Genomic DNA, 15,897 nt, shown 5'->3' with positions numbered 1-15,897 from the left:
CGTATTTGAAGAGAATCTGACGTTGCTGGAGCAAGGGCACAACATAAGCACAGTCAGCCAGTAAGGTGTTGTTGACGTCGACCAAAGAGCCAAGTCCTCTCGTCATTTGCTGGTCATAGCTAGCATCCTTTCACAGCTTCTGCACCAACATTTTGAATATTTGGCGCGTCCTGTGCATCGTTAGCTATGCTTCTTACGGAGTCAATACAACCGTTTCAATTCACCGGCAGCCCTTCTGGCGCTATGGACGACTTCCGAAAGCACGTACCGGAAGGCTCAATGTTCCCTCCACGCTCGCATACTCGATCAATATCTTCGTACTCCTCGACCTCATCTAATGGAGGGCTTCGGTTGGCGGACATCGCCAAGCAACACGGCATGGGCATTCATGTTGAGAACTGGAGAGAAGACCAGTTTCCAGTCAGGCAGTACCTGCCTATGCAGCACATTATCGGTAGCCTCAAGCGCGATCGGGATGAGCAGGTGCAGTACGTGCGTGAACAGGACGTACCTGCCCGGAGGAGGAGTCTGATCAGACGCCAAAGCACACTCATAGGAACGTCTCCTAATCATGTCGATCTTTCTGTGCAGGTGTCTGCAACGCCAAAGCGACGTCGTGTCTCGAGCTCTTCGCACACCAGTTCTCAATATACAACAGAGTCGGATCCAGATCGTCGCTTCAGCTACCAGTCCACCGAGCACATGGCTAAAGCCATACCTCAGTCAGCACTACCAGGTCTCAGCCATGTCTTGAATCTTGCAACCATCACCGCCACTGAACGTGATATTCTCTCTGAATATGCTCCGAAACAACTAGATGACCAACAGCTTCTGATGAGCGAGGTCTTGCAGCTGCGAGAGCATATGATGGATGAGGAAGGGAGGGGCGAGGAGGATAGAAATGCTGGCTTCGACGACGACGCCAGCACGATTGGGGCGGGTTCTCCGATCATTCCGCCTGAGCGAGATGCGGAAGTTCGAAAGGCCTTCGAGAATTTTGTTGTCTATCCAGACGATCGGTGCATTGCGAAGATATGATGGCCCTTCACGGAATTAAGGTCAGCTGAAAAACGTCTTTGAATGTCCTTCCAAGTTTCATGTCAGCTCTGAACGTTGTTGGTATGTTGCGGCAAAGAGAAATAGCCGTGTCGGACGTCAAAGGGGAAGTGGACTGTACAAGACATCGGCAAACCTGGCCTAGAGAGAATGGTCAGTATCGTGCTGCCTCTTCCGCAAGTCACTCAGTTCCACATGGCACGTGGGAATACCTCTTGGTTGCTCACCTGGTGCATCACGGTCGCTGGCTTCAAAGGCTTTGTCCCAGCTGTTCTCAGGATCGTGGTGAGATGGCGCTTTGTCACTCGGATGAGGTTTCTATGCATAGGATACGTGATGCCAGGATCAACTGGGAGAAGTATTGGTCATAATGGTGCAGCTGGGCGCGCCCGGTGGCTGTCCGTGGTTGTCGTGTTCATCACTTTCCATGACTAGCCTTGTCATTCGATTCGACTAGCCTCTCTTCACCACGTGCAAGCAAATACCTGACTCGGGACTCACACAACAGCAGACACAAAATCGATACTCTCGGTTACCCACCACGTTTTATCGTATACCACTCGTGTCCTGAATACGGCCTCTGCATACATCCGATCTGCGCCTCGCATCTTCCGCCTACCTTACCCACCGTCTACAACTGACCACTACCACCCTCGATAGCCTGCCAAGATGAATCCAAATCAGCCGGAGTGGATGACACATACTCGGCGCCTCCCTAACATTGGTTCAAAGGAACAATACGAGTTCCTCCCAGGAAGTAAGTACCAATCAATTCCCCCTCACCTTCTCATCGGCACATTCGCAGTTCTGCAGAAAGAAAGAACAAACCCGACCTAGCAAGAGCACCAAACCGTCACAGATTTCAGGTCAATAGAGATTTGAGCACACAATAAAGCACCAAGTTTAGTCAAGCCGTGCTAACGTCAACACACAGCTCCCGAACACTTCCTTTACAAGACGAATGGCCCGCAGCCGCCGCCTTTCGACCCGATTCTTATGCAAGACGTTCCAGGTAGGGCCAAAGAAATATTGGTGTAAACAAGAGCTGAACTGACCTTGAACAAGTGCCCATGGACACAACCGACGACCAGGACGAGATCTTGTCGTACCTGCGTGAGGAGGCAATGGTCACTCTCATGGAGAGTTTCATTGAGCCATCGTCAATGGCTCTCCCCACTCCAGCTGGTCCCTTGTCCTTCGGCCCTCCAATCCTTCCCGCCTCGACGGCTTAACGTGCGGCACGTCTGTCGAGGCCGAAGCTGCCGAAAGCCAAGCGAAGACCAAGCGATACGAAGAGCTGACGAAAGAACAACGCCAGCACTTCCGTCCAGGTGCGCGGGATCCGATGATCAGGGGAGGAGATGAGCTGGAACCCCCTTTGATCAAACAAGATCAGGCTGACGATTCAGCGGGTCTCTGTGTGAGGGGGGACGAGCTAGACGGCGACCAGTACGTGGAGACTGCGCCGCCATTGGGACTGGGTGAGGCGCTGGAGGGCATCGAGCGACTGAATATGCTCGACAATGCACAGGCCGCAACGGACGAGCCTGAGCAGACGTTAGACGAGGAGACGTGGTCAGAATGGTTACACGAGGTGCAGTCATAGTTCCTCTACCAGCAAGAAGAAAGAAGGTCAAGATACCAGCAAGAGCTGCTACAAAAAAATGCTCATGGCAGACTCGGAAGCAGCGGGGCGTTACATCGGAGCCGAGGTATCATGAATAGACACGCTAGCCTTGGGGACGGTTGCTACACGGCTTGATGCACGACTTGTGCATTTAACAAGCACTGTCCATATATATACCTATGGGGTACCTCATGCTCATATTGTCGATGCACATGCTGACGCCCTTCCGCTGCTCGCGTTCTCCTTTTGCTTGCTTTCCACCATTGATGCCAACATGCTCAGGCATTCATAAACACGTGACCAGGCACCAAATTAAGTGGTCAGGCTGAGGAGCCTTGTTCATCTAGTCGCGCCTGCTCCACAAAAGTTTTCAACGATGACTCGAAGCTCAACTCTTGACCTTTCTTCTTTACAAGTACTCTACTCTTCGAGCTTGAACTCTGGTTTCGGATAACTGGTCCAATCCACCAGCTTTATGCCGTCGATCTCCCAAGCGTAAGAAGCAGGACCTGCAGGTACGCATTGATTCATCGCCACATGGATCACCGTGGTAGCAGTTGTCCACATGCTCAGCTGGAATCGAGGAATGCAATTTGAGATTCCACCTTCAATCAAGTCTGGCCAGCAGCCGCGGCAAACGCTATGTGTTATGTTCTTCCACGAAAGCGTATTTGGCAGAAGTTGGGGATGAACGGTGAGCGAAATGGTGAGATACTGACACTGTCCATGCACATGGATGAAAGAAATGACAGGCACAACACCTCCAGTTCATCCACGCCATGATCATGCGAGTCGACTTTGCAAGCATAAGAAGCAGGATACGATGCAGCTCCGTTGTCACAACTTACCACCGATTCATCGTAAAATGGTCGAAGTCGATGCCGCGAAGACGCTCTGTCCACACGCTCAGCTGAAGTCGAGGATTGCATTCGAGCAACCAACATTCACCAGTCGGTTACCTGGTAGGGAGTACAGACAACTAGCCATTTCTGAAACGCGGGCGGAGCCTTGAAGGTGAAAGTCGTAACAAGGTCATCTCCTTGCATGATCACTAACTTACTGAGAGGAGCTGGAGGTATGTGCGAGACGAACCATTGAGTGCATATTGTGTTTGGGAGTCGGGGGAAATATGTTCAAGGTCGATGATGAAAATTGTCAAAAGAGACGCGATTCAAGCTATGCTTGATGTGTGAAATCTCAATGGTTCGATTACCTGAGACCTACGCTACAATGAACACTACTCTTGCGGGAGATAGAAACGGATGACAGCGAGAGGTGCTGATAGAGCTTGACAGCGACGTACTTGCTTGATGAGCAATTACTAGCGCTTGCACATTTACAATAACTCAAATATGGAAAGAGTTTCCTTCACGACGATGCCTGCAAACCGTGGTCGTTCGACAAGATCCCATGATACATCTAATGGTGCGTCGTGCCTTCCGCAACTAGTAATCGAGGGGACCCAGGATGATGCCAACTTGTTCGTACAGCTTGTTACTACAGCAAGTGCAAACACTGAGTACAAAGGTAGGCTTCGCTGAACCAAGTTCATATTTCAGATACAGCCTGAGGCATGCATGAATCTTTGCAGTGCCGCTGCTTTGCGGGCCTATCTTCATGTCATTTTCACTCCTACACGTCGTTGTAGGCCACCACCACCGCTGCAATTATTGATAATTTGCTTGCTCCTCTCCTTCAGCGTTCAGATCTTGTCCACTCACTGTCGCAGCCACCGGGTCATGCAGTCGCCATATCACGGTGCTCTCGGCCCGCGTTGCAATACCTTCATATAGCGTACATCCGAAACTTATCTGTATTCCTCCCGAAGCTGCCTGAGATATCTTTGGACCAATAGCTCAGTGGTAGAGCGCTCCCTCAATGGCTAACCCGACACGTTCTGCAGGACGGTGGTGTCCGCTCATGTAGACAACCTGCTCTTGTAGGTAGCCTGTGGTCTGGGAGAGGTCGTCAGTTCGAGTCAGACTTGGTCCACAAATTTCCTCTATTTGCCTTTTTGCCTTTTTGGTGTGCTTGATCAGTTTTTGGCCTGACAGACAGCGAAAACAGTTAAGCCATGCGTAGTGGCAGCATCTCTGACCATCCGGAGACGAACTTCGTGATGAAAATGTGCTCGTGAGTACTGGGATGTTTGACCTCATATCTCTGCTTTTCCGGGTCCCCATAGATCCAGAACCCATCGTTGTTCCGATTCCTGCCAATGCTCATTCGACAATGCGGTCAAATCAACCCTGTCAAACCCGTGCCATCGCTGTGATTTGCCGTTGTCTCCGTTCGAAGCTCATGGCTTGTTAATGTTATGTTTGTCTAGCCGTTTCCTCGAGCGGATCCGTCGTACTGAGACTTTGTATCCAATGACACAAAAATGGTATCATTCCAGCAGAAGTTCCTGTCGATCCTTTGAACCAGTAGCTCAGCGGTAGAGCGTTGCCCTTATATTTGGATGGGTAGACACACTACGGCAGTGGTGGCATGACAGCCAGCGTGCTGGCTGTCAGAGCCTTTGGTCTAGAGGTCCAACGTCGCGGGAAAGGTCGTCTGTTCGAATCAGATCTGGTTCGATTTCTTTTTGTCGAGCTGTCATATGCGACACTTAGCGCTGCAGACTGGTGAGAACTGGCCAGAAAAAGCTTGACTTAAACCTCACTTCAGAGTGAAGTCCCATGTCGCCTGACCACGGCCTTGCTCTGAATGCGCTTTTGACGTGTGCTGGTGTCGAGACCGTCGGTATCCCTGCTGAATACCCCCAAGATAAGGTCTTCCTCGCGAACGTCAGTTGTTGTGAATAACACTTTTGATTGAAGGTAGGAGAGCACAGCTGACTAGGTTGTCTGTTCGTGTTGGACCTCACTCTTTCCATTCAGATTTCAGATCTAGTATCGGAGCTCTGAGAATGAGATTGCCTCATGCGGCTTTCTCTTCGGCGAACCGTGATGTGAAGTGACTAAGCTGCCATGTCGCTGAGATGGCATTGAAGGAGGAAGCGACATTGTCGAAGGAAGCATCATCCAGCGTTATGAGCTAACAGCCAACAGCTCAGCCCTGCAGATGTCTGCGGCTAGGTCCTTGCGTCTCCATCGTCTTTGTGAATCGCTTTGCACTCCGTGCGTTTGTTGTCTCACTCCGCTTGCTCTCGAATGCCTCCAGCACATATACACCAAGCGATATATATTCATAAGCCACGATTCATACCACAATTACAGAACAGTTCTGCACTATTGGGGGCGGCCTGTAGCTCAGTGAAAGAGTGCTCCCTTCGCAGTGTGGAAGTGGCACATCTTAGCTGATATTGGATTGGACGGTACCAAGACGGCAGTTTTTCAACACCTCTTGGTGGCTTCCATGACTTTGGTCAGGTTCTCCTATTGGAGATGGGAAAAGTCGTCTGTTCGAACCAGACCTGGTCCATATGCTTTTTGCACGTTGTCGAAAGTGGAAGATAGTCGGTCGAAGCGGTAGTGGTGAAGCCGAAATGATGTTGTTATGGAGAGGTTCAGCAACGAGATCGAGCATAAGTCTGACCTAGATTAACGCGCGACACGATACAATGCGTGTGCTGGGCGCGTATGTATGCACACTTGGCGATTTGCCTTGTCCTCAGTATTAGCCCAACCAATGTCGCTTTGATGAATGACCGTCTATTCGGCCACGTGCGTGTGCTATCGGTTAGTCGCAGGCATCGGCCAGTTCCAAAGGCCGTGCACGTGATGTAAGTTTTGCCTGCAAACCTTCACCGTCTGCGCCTCCACTGTTTGCACGCAAGTACTTATGCATGTTTTCTCAGATATCCTCCTCAATCTGAGGCTGGTGCTGCCGTTAATAGATTACTCGGGCCTGTAGCTCAGTGGTAGAGTGTTCCCTTCGCACGGCTGGGACACACTTGTGGTGGTCACAGAGTGTATTCTCTGCAGGGAGTGTCTTCCCATCTAGACCTTTGGTTTCACGCTGACGCTGTCTGGGAAAAGTCGTCCGTTCGAACCGGACCTGGTCCATCCTTTTTTGTGTCGCCAAGTCAATGCCGCAGGCGAAATTGAGTTCTAATGGAACATTTTTCAAACCGATGGTAAGGCTGATGCAGAATCAGTCGTGTAGTGTTGCGATAGCCATAGCTTGATTAATGCCTGAAGGGGAACGAACAGAGTGCCTTTGAATTCACTGTATGTGTGTCACACCTTCCAAACCTTCACATCACTTCTACCATCTTTCCCCAACACCTGCGCGAGACGACCGCCTAATGGACCTTGCTTCTCCTCACCATCCTGCCATATTTTTGGACCAGCTAGGTAGGTGATGAACCCAGGTGGACCGGAGATGATAATTTGTGTCTTCTCAGTACTGGCGGCACCTGTCAACGAAGAAAGAGACTTTTCGATCGTACCGGTGTGGATGTAAGTATTCTGTTCATCTACAAAATACGAGACAGCGAGGTTTCCACCGTGCTGTGACTTGAGATTGTCCAACTGGCGCATTACAGCATTTGGCTGCTCGCTCGACTTCTCCATTTCCACTACAGTATCATTCGCGATCTGGGCCGATGAAGAGAAGAGACTTGTCCATGACCAGGCACTCGAGCCAGATGTTGTGACTGCAGCATTGACTTCATCCTTAGTATCAAATGTAGCTCCAGTGCAGTCTTCCGTCTTCCTGTTCGCCCATAGTATGTGCAACCTCTTCTCACTCTTCTGTCTAATGCTCAGACCATCGAACATAGCGTGTGCGACTTGCATAGCCGGCGCTATACCCGTCCCGCCAGCAATGAATATCACATTCTTGACGTCGTCCCCAATCGGGTACTCGACATGCGGCCCTCTCAGCTCAATAGTGGCACCGGCTGGTAGTCGATGTAAGTAGCTTGACATCTCACCGCCACGAGCATCCTTCCTGATCAAGAATCGTAGTGTATCTGAATCATCCGCGTCGAGCTCATCTGGTAGAGGAGGAAGAGGAGTGTAGGCCCGCACGATCTGTAGCTGTGGCTGCTTGAACTGAACATTCCAGATGCCCTCTTTCCATGTTGGTGAGAAGACGGTGCCAGCTCGTGGTTTCGGCTTGATAGTAAATATGCTTGCTGTCGACGAGACGGGCTCTTTCGAGATAAGCTGAAATGCTTGAAACGAGTCGGGATTCTTCCTAAGCCAGATCATACGATACCAGGAGCCTATGGTAAAGCCGACAACACCGATGACTACGTAAGCTTGCCATTTCCGAGATGTTGGTGGTCTTGCTGAGGCAATAGGCTGTAGTGGTTCAGGTTTCGTTGATTTCCATCGAGGCCGCAATATCGCGGACGGACCTCGAGGATGCAGTCGTGTGCATATTGACGGCCGAGCTATGCATCTTCGCAACATGAGGTTCTACACTCCTTCGCACCTCCCCGATAGCTTCCACGCAATGTCCTTGTCTGCTGGGGATGCCGTCGAGTTTCCGGGACGAGATTATTTGCTCCTTTCGCAGTCACGAAGCGATGACATAACCGGATGATCTGCGCTCCTCCTGCATGAGCGTTCGCGATCAGGAACAAAGCAACCAGCCGGCTCCACCTCATTTCATTTCCTACGCATTCAAGGAATAACAGACCCAGAAAAGGAGTGTCTTCCTCAGTGGTCACAGGCTACAACAGTAATGCGAACATGATGTTATGACTACGACGGCCCTTCCACACCTCCTAACACTGCCCGACCATGTCACGCCTGGGCTTCAGTGAACTATCCAAGCCGTCCGCTCTGCAGATACCGGGACGAGACTCTCTCGAACTCGCAAGTCTAGCTGACTCCGAGGGAGGAGACGATCATGATGGCGCAACCGAATCCTCCTCTGTATCTGGAGCCCCTTCTTCCCGTCGGCTTTCCTTTGAGAATGAAGATCCTCTCGACAGCGCCAATCCTGCCCAGCGCAGTCGCATGAACAGATCCTATAGTGTCTCCTCCGCTTTCGACTTTACGCCTGCCCTGTTTCCTCTTTCTACGACTGCTGGTGGCTATACAGCGCTGGGCGCACCTGCGACGCCCTCATTCGATAGGGGTGGTGGCATTGAGAACTTGGAGAAGCATAAGACACTGACATACTTCAATGGCTTGTCCTTGGTGGTCGGTCTGATAATCGGAAGCGGCATATTCAGCTCTCCCTCGCAAGTCAACCTCCGCGTGGGTTCTCCTGGCGCTTCTCTGATAGTATGGACAATTTCTGGCCTTCTCGCATGGACCGGCGCAGCTTCCTACGCAGAGCTGGGAGGTGCAATACCACTCAACGGTGGCGCACAAGTCTACCTAGCCAAGATATTCGGTGAACTAGCTGGCTTTCTCTTCACCTGGACAGCCATACTCGTGCTAAAGCCCGGATCTGCGGCCATCATTGCAATCATACTGGGAGAATACGTGGTACGCGCAGTGATAGGTGCAGAAGTCGAAGAGATAAATCCCTGGATCAACAAAGCGCCCGCCTTCCTCGCACTCTTCTTCGTTACACTCTTCAACTGTCTCTCTACCCGCTTTCCAGCACGAATAGGTGATGGCTTCATGATCTTCAAATTCATCGCCCTCTTCGCCGTAACCATAATCGGCATCATAGCAGCAGTCACACACCTCTCCTACCGCGGCCCAGCAAACACAGAATGGCGCGACAATGGCTGGTTCGACAACACCAGCACATCAATCTCCGACTGGGCCGTCGCACTCTACGCGGGCCTCTGGGCCTTCGACGGCTGGGACAACACAAACTACGTCACAGGCGAATTCAAGAATCCCAGTCGCGATCTACCCAAGGTCCTACATACAGCAATGCCAGCCGTCATCCTCTGCTATCTCCTCGCCAACGTATCCTACATCTTCGTCCTCCCCTTCGCAGACATGAACAAATCCAACGCCGTAGCCGTGCAATTCGGCAGTAAAGTCTTCGGTCCCATCGGTGCACTCCTCCTCGCCCTCGTGGTCTCCCTCAGCGCGTTCGGCGCCCTCAACGCAACAACATTCACATCCGGCCGCCTCGTCTACGCAGCTGGCCGAGAAGGATACCTCCCCGACCTCTTCGGCCGTATCGGCCTATCAAGCACAAACGAACAACAACGGTACACCCCACAAAAGCTACGGACACGAAACAGCATGCGCAAGGCCGTCGAGCGCATCGCAGGTGATAGCGACGGCACACTCTTCCTCACACCCATCCCAGCACTAGTCCTCAATCTCCTCCTAACAACAATCTACATCATCATCGGCGAGTTCAGGACACTAATCACATTCTACGGGTGCGCGGGGTATTCTTTCTATTTCCTCACTGTGCTCGGCCTTATCGTCTTGCGCATTAGAGAACCGAATCTGGAGAGGCCGTACAAGACGTGGATTGTGACCCCTGTGGTGTTCTGCTGTGTATCGTTGTTTTTGGTGTCGAGGGCGGTTGTTAATGAGCCGGTGCAGGCTATGGTTGTGGTTGCTTTTGTGGTTGCTGGCATACCGGTTTATTTCTGGCGGGTTGCTGGACGGGATGGGAGGGGTGGGAGGAGGGGCGAGGAGAGGAGTTGGAAGTTTTGGAGGAGGTGGGGACGGTCGTGATCGGGGAGATATATAGTAGTTTTTAAATACTAGTTGCCTGGTATGCGTGTGTTTGAAGCACTTAGCGCATACAGACGAAACATTCTTATTGTGTTCTCCCATACTCTTGACAAGCAGATGAATGGCATGTGCGGTAATCGATGCGCTTCGTCTACGTAGCAAGCCGCTCGCTACGAAGGACGTCCACCTCCCAGGGTTTCAGGGCCCCCCTACTCGGCAAAGTGAATGCAGTACAGTATTTGACATTCTTCACGTCAAGGGTGTCATTATGAACGTCACGTCACGTCAACGTCAAGCAATGCATGACATGTTGGGACATGATCAGGTAGGTAACTACTGTGATTCGTGCCTGCTGTACTACCAATACTTGGCTGTACATTGCAACTCCTGCATCCCACGTACTTACCGAAGCGGGTCGATAACCCTCTGATCTCTTGACTGTCAAAAAGGGCGAATGGGGCAAACTGCGGTGATATTCAGCTGCTAACTATGATCCTCCGAATCAGCAAAGCTGTTCACGTTATCTAGTAGTCAGTCGCAACTACCTTTCTCTAGGGGCGCCTCATGAGTGCTTCTTCCCTCAGACTGGCGTCGAGCCCGTGAAGCAGCGCGCCAAATTTGCTTGTCAGAATCTGATGATACCCACGGCAGTTCCATTCATATTCTCCAAACATTATATTCTTTATCTACGTACATACCTACTTCTCCAATCACTCCTCCTCACTTCCTCTTCTTCCCACCCGCCTTCTTCTCCATCCCACTCGCCGTCGCAACAGCAGCAGCAGCAGCAGCCTTCATCTTCACATCCTGCCCCTGCACCGCCCGTTCACCAACCTTCTCCTCCCCCTCGCCCCCCTTCTTCTCACTCGTCTCAATCTTTTCTTTAGTCTTTCCATCTTCTTCCTCCCCACCCTGTCCGAACTCATTGACACGGCTGTAATCGACCTTGTACACCCACTTCTGGTACAGCCAGATGAAGAATATGATGTCGTCGCGGAAGGTGGCGAGGCGGTGAAGGATGGGCATGCGGATTGTGAAGGCGAAGAGGTCGTCTATGAATGTGCCGAGGGTTTTGTAGACCTGTACAGTACGTGTTAGTCATGCAGATGGGAAGAGGTGGAGTGAGGATGGGGATAAGACTTACCAGTGCGCGACCGGGCATGTGCGAGACGGATTTGAGTTTGTAGTTGATGTAGAGCTGTGCTTGTTAGTGAGGTTTCTGCTGTGAAGGTAGGGGGAGCATACCTGCGGGACCATCATCAAGAAGCCGTAGGCGTATACCGATCCAACCAAGGTCTCAATGACATAGCTGTAGACGCTTTTATGCTTCTCGTAGACAAGACTGTACACCGCGTACGCGCCCAACAGCGGCACAGCGGCAATAGCCATATACCAGAAGGCCTCTTTATCGTATTGCTCCGTTTGCTCTTCGATGTCGGACAACTTATGTTTGTCCTCGAGGACAACAACATATGGTAGGAACGAAAACATCGATCCCGGCGCAGGGGGCTTGACTCTGACGTTGGCTGTTTTAGTGATCTTCCAGGCTTCTACTAGGATTCCGAAACCCTGGGAGGCGAGAATCATCCAGGATGTACCATCGCTGTTGTCGACGAGATAGAGGAAGATGACGGTCTGCATGAAGACGTTCGTAATGATGGTGCGAACGCTGGTACCGATGTTATCCTTCTTGTTCTTCCAGTGGGAGATGTCGTTTTTGAACGCTAGGGCTTCGAAGATCATGTGCAGGATTGATACGAAGAAGGTCGTGCCTAGGAGCCAGGGGTTGCTGTCAAGGAGAATCTCCTTAAACTTCTCGAATTCGCTGCCGTCACCGCCGGCTGGGTTCGGGTTCGAGGTACCGAATGCGGCGGCGTTCTGCTGTTGCTTTACGCCTTCATCCATGGATGCGAGGATGGAGTATTTCCAATTGGCCATGTTGTAGAGGTTGATATTCAATGGAACGGCTTTGACTGTATCATTGATCTCGATCATGTGGGAGCGTAGTTGCCAGAATGTGTTGAGGTGAAAGACGGGGTAGTACCACCCGTTCTGACCTGATGCGTCTCTTGCGCCGGTGGGTTCCATGAGGATGTTCTTGCGGAGGCCGGGGTGCATGCTTCGCCAGTTTACGATGCCAGTGCCGGGTACGACGGCGAGGGAGAAGTTTGAGTGCCAGTAGGAGGATACTTGGGGTGTTTTGTCCTCGGGTTCTAGTTCGGTTTCTCCCGTCTTGTCGAGCAGGTTGCGCTCTTTCCTGACCTTCTTCTTGGGGAAGTAGTGGTTCAGTTGTCTGACATAGTGTGCTGCTTTAGCAGTGTCGTAGGATCGGGAGGTAGGATCTAGCTCGTGGCCGTGGAGAGCTGTGAAGATGTGGGCGTAGAGGGAGGCGTTGTGCTGGACTTCGGAGGGCAGCTGGATGAGAGTGCTGTAGTCGCGGCTGTACTTGTAGTCGCCCATCTTGAAGTTGTCTTCGCTCGCAACTAGCGAGTCAACTGGCAACGAAGCCAGAGGGGGTAGCTGTAGTTTCGAGCTGACATGGACTCTGATATCCAGAGCACTATCCTCGGCCCATATTGGCGCAAGATTGTTTGGGATAGCACTGTAGTTGGTAACGGTGCTGATGTCGGGTCTTTCTGCGAAACTGCCCACACCTGATGTTCCTCCTGCTCCTCCGGCACCAGGACTTGCAGTTTGTTGTCCTCCTGTGAAGTATCTCATCCCCACTTGTACGAGCAGGAACATGCCAACGCTACGGGCGATCGAGGTGAACATCGAGCTCCTGCCATCTGGATCCTCTTGTACCGCTGCTGCGGCATTGTTGTTCGACATCGTGGTATGCAGTACAGAACGACTGTTACAGCGGCTGACGAATGTCTACAACAGGAGATGGAATGTGGTGAATGTAACCAGACGGGCAATTTGTTAGCGGCGATGAGGCGGGCAACGGCCTCGGCGGGATACTCGCCGAGCTTCCGCCACCACTGGGTTGGCACATGTTCTTTGATAGCTTCGAACACGCAAAGATGGCCAGTCATCGAATGGAGACACAGGTCTAGCTCTGTACCACAGGCTTCACAGAATCCATGATCAATTGAATGCTCACCAAGAGGCTATTCCGAACCAGCACAGTCGGCGGCCTACCGCGATTCACATTCAGCTGGGATAGCTTAGGACATCATGTGGAATAGCTCTCGACTTCACACAGAAGCTTCGCACGCCATCGTGATCGATCCTACATGACCAGGTATTCATACCTCGACATCTGTCACAAGATCAGGTTACAAACATGACCACTTCAACCCCCGAATCCACCTTCCCCATCTCCAACTCCCCCCGAGTCTGGCTGCTCTCCTCCGCCGACACCCCCGTCGGCATCTCCCTCCTCCGTCGTATCCTAGCCCACGGCGATTTCCTCGTCGCCGGCATCGACCAATCCGCCTTCGAATCCGCCTCCCACAAATCAAAAGGCTTCAAAGAAGTCCTCACAGAGATCGCCCATTACCCATCCCGCAAAGACTGGCAGGCTAGACTCAAAGTCGTCGCGCTTGATCTACGCTCTCAGGCACAATGCCAAGCTGCTGTTGCGACGGCGCTGCATGTCTTTGGAAAGCTGGATATCTTGTTCTGCTGTACGAGTCAGGCTGTCATTGGTGCCGTCGAGGAACTCGGAAACCCAGCCGGGCAGAATCTTGTCCGCGAGCAATTCGAGACGAATTTCTTTGGGCCAATGAACATGATTAAGGCTGTACTGCCGACAATGCGCGCTCAGCATAACGGGCACATTATTGTTCTTACGGGAATTACGGGGCATCTGGGCACGCCCGGACTGAGCATGTATTGTTCTAGTCAGTGGGCGTTGGAAGGGTTCTGCGATAGCATTGCTTACGAGATTGCGCCGTTTAATGTCAAATTGACGATTGTGCAGAGTAGTATTGAGATTGGGATTTTGACGAATAAGGTGGTTAGTGCGCCTTGGATGGTGGAGTATACGGGGGAAGGTGGACATCAGGCGCCGTTGTTTAGAGGAATATTGGATGGGCTGTTGAATCGGTTGCCTGCTATCAGGGCGCAGTATCCGAGTGGGAATGTAGGTGCTGGGTCGCCTGGGCTGGAGAAGGAAAAAGAGGGCGAGATCGCGAGTCCGAGTGCGAGCTCTGAGGCGGAAAGAGCCAGTGGACCGTTCTTGCTGAGTAGAGATGAGATTGTCAGTTTGTTTCCACCGCTCAGCTGTGCGCATACGGAGAAGTTGGTTGCGGAGACGGTACATGCTATTACTGCTATTGGAGGGCATGAGAACCCGCCAGCGCGGCACATTGTGGGCATCGAAGGCGTGGCTAGCGTCAAGGAGAAGCTCAAAACAGTGAGCGAGGAGCTAGAGGAGTTTGTCGACGCGAGTGTCTCGGCAGATTGTGAACGGACTGGGGATAAGAGGGCCAGAAGGGCGAGTCACGCTAGTCAGGCAGATAGCCGTGGACAGACAAGGACAGATGGCAGCGGATGGGATGGACAGATTGACCACGTTCACCCTATACATGAGGCTGCAAGGGTGTTACAGTCATTGTGAAGTGGATAACTTCGTACGTTTGGGAATGTTTGCTCGGTGTTGGTTACACCAGAATAAGGATAAATTTGAGTTTCAATGCTAGGGGTATCTCTGGGGTTGTTTGAATCTGCTGTTTGGTACTTTCGTACTCATCTCACCGTCGTTTGTTATCGTCTCTCCGTGATCTGTAAGGTGAACGTGAACGATCTCGATGGCGTCTATCGTGTCTGTGATTTGGACTTCTTGACCTGGAGCGTCTTCTATGATGGCGTTCGCGAGATCGATCCCGATGTCTTTCGCCCGATCTATCACGGTGTCTTCTTCGGTAGTGGTCTCGGTCGGATTTGTGATGTCGTCTCTCACGCTCTTGGCTATGACTTCGTTCTTTGCGGTCATCATCACGATGTCTTCGTCTATACTCCTTGAGTGCGTAGTCAAGCTCTGCGTTTTGACCTTCGGCATTACCTTCGATTGTCTCGGTCACTTCTTCGCTTGGCTGGCCGCGCCTACCAAAGCCAATGCCCTTACCAGCTTCATGGTCCAGGCTTGAAGCCTCCTTAAGTGCCTTGTCGACTTCTCTTTTGTCACTCACGGATTCCATGTTTGCATTGTTCCGCTGTGGAACTGGCAAGCCTAGTGCCGCAGCCAGCGCATCCTCTTCAGCTTCCTTGACACGTTTTATCTCCTCTTTTCGTTCTCTTGCAGCTTTCTGGGCGGGGTCTTCCCCATCGTCTCCGTCACCGTTTGCCTTCGCATACCAGTTGAGATCGCGACCTTTACTCCATCGGCCAACAGGCGCCATCAGTGAATGGCCAAGGTAATTCTCACGACGAGATGAATTCTGGACGTCTGACCAATTGAACTCTCCTCTACCACCACGGGAGCCCTCCTTCCGCACCGTAGCCAGCAGATCCATGTTTGGCAGACACGTATGCAATGCCGATAACAACCACTGGTTGTAGGTGTCAATGGTGCAGAGTGCAGTAGTTGCGTCCCAAGTCGAGCGTCGTGCGACCTGCACGTCCCGCTGTAGAGGTAACGCACGAATAGGGACGTCTTCAGGTGCGGCAGAACAGTCTCTAACCAGGGTTTGATGCTTTCTGACA

The 15,897-nt window shown here is 51.8% G+C and overlaps 7 protein-coding genes and 1 non-coding gene across 8 annotated transcripts; 5 read left to right on the top strand and 3 right to left on the bottom strand.

The window, feature by feature from the left end:
* Nucleotides 1-186: 186 nt before the first annotated feature.
* Nucleotides 187-1,038, top strand: PMZ80_002010 (uncharacterized protein; the record flags this gene model as incomplete). The annotated part of the gene is made up of 1 exon (XM_064870446.1): nt 187-1,038. One exon carries the CDS (start codon nt 187-189, stop codon nt 1,036-1,038), a length of 852 nt encoding a protein of 283 aa, XP_064732899.1.
* A 687-nt stretch (nt 1,039-1,725) lies between these two features.
* Nucleotides 1,726-2,662, top strand: PMZ80_002009 (uncharacterized protein; the record flags this gene model as incomplete). The annotated part of the gene is made up of 4 exons (XM_064870445.1): nt 1,726-1,813; nt 1,991-2,068; nt 2,122-2,215; nt 2,239-2,662. The coding sequence occupies 4 exons, from the start codon at nt 1,726-1,728 to the stop codon at nt 2,660-2,662; spliced, it is 684 nt and encodes a 227-aa protein (XP_064732898.1).
* A 1,866-nt stretch (nt 2,663-4,528) lies between these two features.
* PMZ80_002008 lies at nt 4,529-4,675 on the top strand. Its single transcript has one exon. It is a non-coding gene; the product is annotated as a tRNA-Ile (tRNA).
* A 2,192-nt stretch (nt 4,676-6,867) lies between these two features.
* CYC2 (mitochondrial peripheral inner membrane protein) lies at nt 6,868-8,049 on the bottom strand (the record flags this gene model as incomplete). The annotated part of the gene is made up of 1 exon (XM_064870444.1): nt 6,868-8,049. The coding sequence occupies one exon, from the start codon at nt 8,047-8,049 to the stop codon at nt 6,868-6,870; it is 1,182 nt and encodes a 393-aa protein (XP_064732897.1).
* A 333-nt stretch (nt 8,050-8,382) lies between these two features.
* Nucleotides 8,383-10,245, top strand: PMZ80_002006 (uncharacterized protein; the record flags this gene model as incomplete). The annotated part of the gene is made up of 1 exon (XM_064870443.1): nt 8,383-10,245. One exon carries the CDS (start codon nt 8,383-8,385, stop codon nt 10,243-10,245), a length of 1,863 nt encoding a protein of 620 aa, XP_064732896.1.
* A 720-nt stretch (nt 10,246-10,965) lies between these two features.
* On the bottom strand, nt 10,966-13,077 carry PMZ80_002005 (uncharacterized protein; the record flags this gene model as incomplete). Its single annotated transcript, XM_064870442.1, has 3 exons — nt 10,966-11,325; nt 11,390-11,443; nt 11,491-13,077. 3 exons carry the CDS (start codon nt 13,075-13,077, stop codon nt 10,966-10,968), a joined length of 2,001 nt encoding a protein of 666 aa, XP_064732895.1.
* A 457-nt stretch (nt 13,078-13,534) lies between these two features.
* On the top strand, nt 13,535-14,812 carry PMZ80_002004 (uncharacterized protein; the record flags this gene model as incomplete). Its single annotated transcript, XM_064870441.1, has 1 exon — nt 13,535-14,812. The coding sequence occupies one exon, from the start codon at nt 13,535-13,537 to the stop codon at nt 14,810-14,812; it is 1,278 nt and encodes a 425-aa protein (XP_064732894.1).
* A 78-nt stretch (nt 14,813-14,890) lies between these two features.
* Nucleotides 14,891-15,707, bottom strand: PMZ80_002003 (uncharacterized protein; the record flags this gene model as incomplete). Its single annotated transcript, XM_064870440.1, has 2 exons — nt 14,891-15,204; nt 15,257-15,707. 2 exons carry the CDS (start codon nt 15,705-15,707, stop codon nt 14,891-14,893), a joined length of 765 nt encoding a protein of 254 aa, XP_064732893.1.
* Between the last annotated feature and the right edge of the window lie 190 nt (nt 15,708-15,897).

The sequence above is a fragment of the Knufia obscura genome (genome assembly GCF_036327395.1).
Source record: "Knufia obscura strain CCFEE 5817 isolate CBS 148926 chromosome Unknown scaffold_2, whole genome shotgun sequence".
NCBI lineage: Eukaryota > Fungi > Ascomycota > Eurotiomycetes > Chaetothyriales > Trichomeriaceae > Knufia > Knufia obscura.
Note: the sequence above shows the minus strand (reverse complement) of the source record. Positions and strands in the feature narration are given on the sequence as shown.